The following is a 2,465-nucleotide window of genomic DNA, read 5'->3' as shown; positions in this document are numbered from 1 at the left end:
TCAGAGAATCTGGACTTTTTTTAAATTTAAAAACGACTCAAATTGATTATTAGATTATCAAGATAGTTGATTTAATATTCGATTATTGTTGGATTAATGGATTGTAAACAGACTTCATGTTGTTGTTAGAAGTCTCAGTGTGTTGGGGGGTTCCCACAGTGAAAGGCCGGCGGTGTCGGTGTGACGGGGGGCGGGGGGCGGGGGTGGTGTCTGTCCTCAGTAAGGCATGTGCAGCACCAAGGAATTCTGGGAGTCTATTTTCTCCGAATCTGTTTCACAAACAGGCGGTGAAGGGAGGAGGGAGGAGTTAGGGAGGGGGGGGTAAGAGGGGGGGTCGGGGTATAAAAGGGCCGGGGCTTCAGACGGAGGCAGATCAGAGTCAGACCGACAGCGAGCAGAGAGGACGACGAGGACAAGAGACAGATACAGAGACACAGAGACAAAGACACAGAGATACAGAGAAAGAGACTCAGAGACACAGCGAGGACAGAGAGAGACAGCGAGGACACAGAGACTCAGAGACTCAGACACAGCGAGGACAGAGTGATGGACATCGAGGCGGTGGGCCGTCCCCTCAGCGCCATGGCGTCCCTGGAGCAGCAGCTGTCCTGTCCCATCTGTCTGGACATGTTCACCAAGCCGGTGGTCATCCTGCCGTGTCAACACAACCTGTGCCGCGGCTGCGCCAACGACCTGTACGAGTCCAAGAACCCGTACCACTACTCGGGCGGCAGCTTCCGCTGCCCCACCTGCCGCTTCGACGTCACGCTGGACCGCCACGGCGTCTACGGCCTGCAGCGCAACCTGCTGGTGGAGAACATCATCGACATGTACAAGCAGCAGCAGGAGCGCAACGAGAACGGCGGCCGCGGCGAGGACGGTAAGGCCGGGACCGTACGCTTTTCTCCCCATTCCATTCTTCTACGATTTTTTTGGATGCAGATCCGATTTAAATTGCGATTCTACGATATTGCTACGATACTGATATTTTAGTCTGCGTTTTTAACACCAGGGAAACAGTTGAATGGTTATGACCTGGACTCTCTGTATGTAAAAAAGGCTAACAAATGCACATTGCACAATATATATATATTTTTTAAAAAATCGTCAAAAAATATCGCAATACGTATGTGAATCGATTTTTTCTCCCACCCCTAATTTTAACATTTATCTGCACACAAATACTGTAGGAGCCTATAAATTAACATACTCAAACAAATGCACATTGCACTATATATATATATATATATATATATATATATATATATATATATATATATATATATAAAACATCGATTTAAAAATTGTCTAAAAACATATTGCGATACTTATGTGAATGGATGTTTTCTGGCCCCCTAGAGGACGGCCCCCTGAAGGACAAGGACGTCAAGGAGCCGAAGTGCAAGGAGCACGAGGACGAGCGCATCAACATCTACTGCGTGACGTGTCAGACGCCGACCTGCTCCATGTGCAAGGTGTTCGGCCAGCACAAGGACTGCCAGGTGTCGCCGCTGCACGCCGTCTACCAGAGCAAGAAGGGCGAGCTGCGCGCCGCCGTGGAGCAGCTGGCCGCCGCCAACGGCAGCGTGCAGATGGTGATGACGCAGCTGGACGACGCCTGCAGCCTGGTGCGGGACGGCGGCGAGCTGCAGCGGCGGCGGCTGGGCGAGAGCTTCGACCTGCTGTACGCCGTCCTGGAGCAGAGGAAGGGCGAGCTGCTGCAGCGCGTCGACGAAGAGCAGAGCGCCAAGATGGCGGCGCTGCGGGCGCTGGGCGAGCAGTACAAGCAGCAGCTGCAGCTCAGCACGCAGCTGCAGGAGAAGCTGCAGCAGAGCGCGCAGAGCAGCGACGCAGCGCGCTTCCTCCTCGCCGCCAAGCAGCTGCAGCGGGAGGCGGCGGCCGCGGCGACGGCGGCCGCCGCGCTGGAGAGGCCCGAGCCCGGGTACGAGAGTCTGGAGCATCTACGCCTCGACACGGAGGAGGTGGAGGCGCTGCTCGCCACCACGGACTTCAGACAGGACGACGAGGACGACGAGACGCAGTGAAGACAGAGAGACGACTGAGAGCACGGACAGGAAGGTCAGACCGACGGACAGGAAGTTCAGACCAAACGCCACCGGGACAGAAACGCCTGGAGGGGACGGAACGGCGAGGAGGAGGAGGAGGAGGAGGAGGAGGAGGAGGAGGAGGAGGAGGAGGACGGTGGAGCGGTGGAGCGGTGCAATCTCTACGTTTTTTACAAAATGAAACATTTTGTATTTGGACTTTTTCTACTTTTCTATTGTGAATGAGTTTTTGTTTTTCTCCGGTTCATCGGAGTCCGGGCGCTGTCGCCGGGCGTCGACGCCGGTCTAAGTCCGGGTCGACGCCGGGCCAAGTCTGGGTCGAGTCTAGACTGAGTCTAGACCGAGTCCGGACGCTTTGACTCTTTGTGTCTTTGTGAAACTGAAAAACTTGAACAAACT

The 2,465-nt window shown here is 54.3% G+C and overlaps 1 protein-coding gene across 1 annotated transcript; it reads left to right on the top strand.

Moving 5' to 3' along the window:
• Positions 1 to 388: 388 nt before the first annotated feature.
• Positions 389 to 2,167, top strand: LOC311000865 (tripartite motif-containing protein 54-like). The gene is made up of 2 exons (XM_083991733.1): positions 389 to 880; positions 1,360 to 2,167. Exons 1-2 carry the CDS (start codon positions 547 to 549, stop codon positions 2,043 to 2,045), a joined length of 1,020 nt encoding a protein of 339 aa, XP_083847859.1. The 5' UTR covers positions 389 to 546; the 3' UTR covers positions 2,046 to 2,167.
• Positions 2,168 to 2,465: the final 298 nt, after the last annotated feature.

Source organism: Trachurus trachurus, assembly GCF_905171665.1.
Source record: "Trachurus trachurus genome assembly, chromosome: 2".
Taxonomy (NCBI): domain Eukaryota; kingdom Metazoa; phylum Chordata; class Actinopteri; order Carangiformes; family Carangidae; genus Trachurus; species Trachurus trachurus.
The sequence above is the reverse complement of the archived record's forward strand: the minus strand, read 5'-3'. Positions and strand labels throughout refer to the sequence as shown.

Coding starts and splice junctions, on each gene's coding strand:
- LOC311000865 (XM_083991733.1), top strand. CDS start 547: ATGGACATCGAGGCGGTGGGCCGTCCCCTCAGCGCCATGGCGTCCCTG. Junction 881..1,359: donor CGGCGGCCGCGGCGAGGACG/GTAAGGCCGGGA, acceptor CTGGCCCCCTAG/AGGACGGCCCCCTGAAGGAC.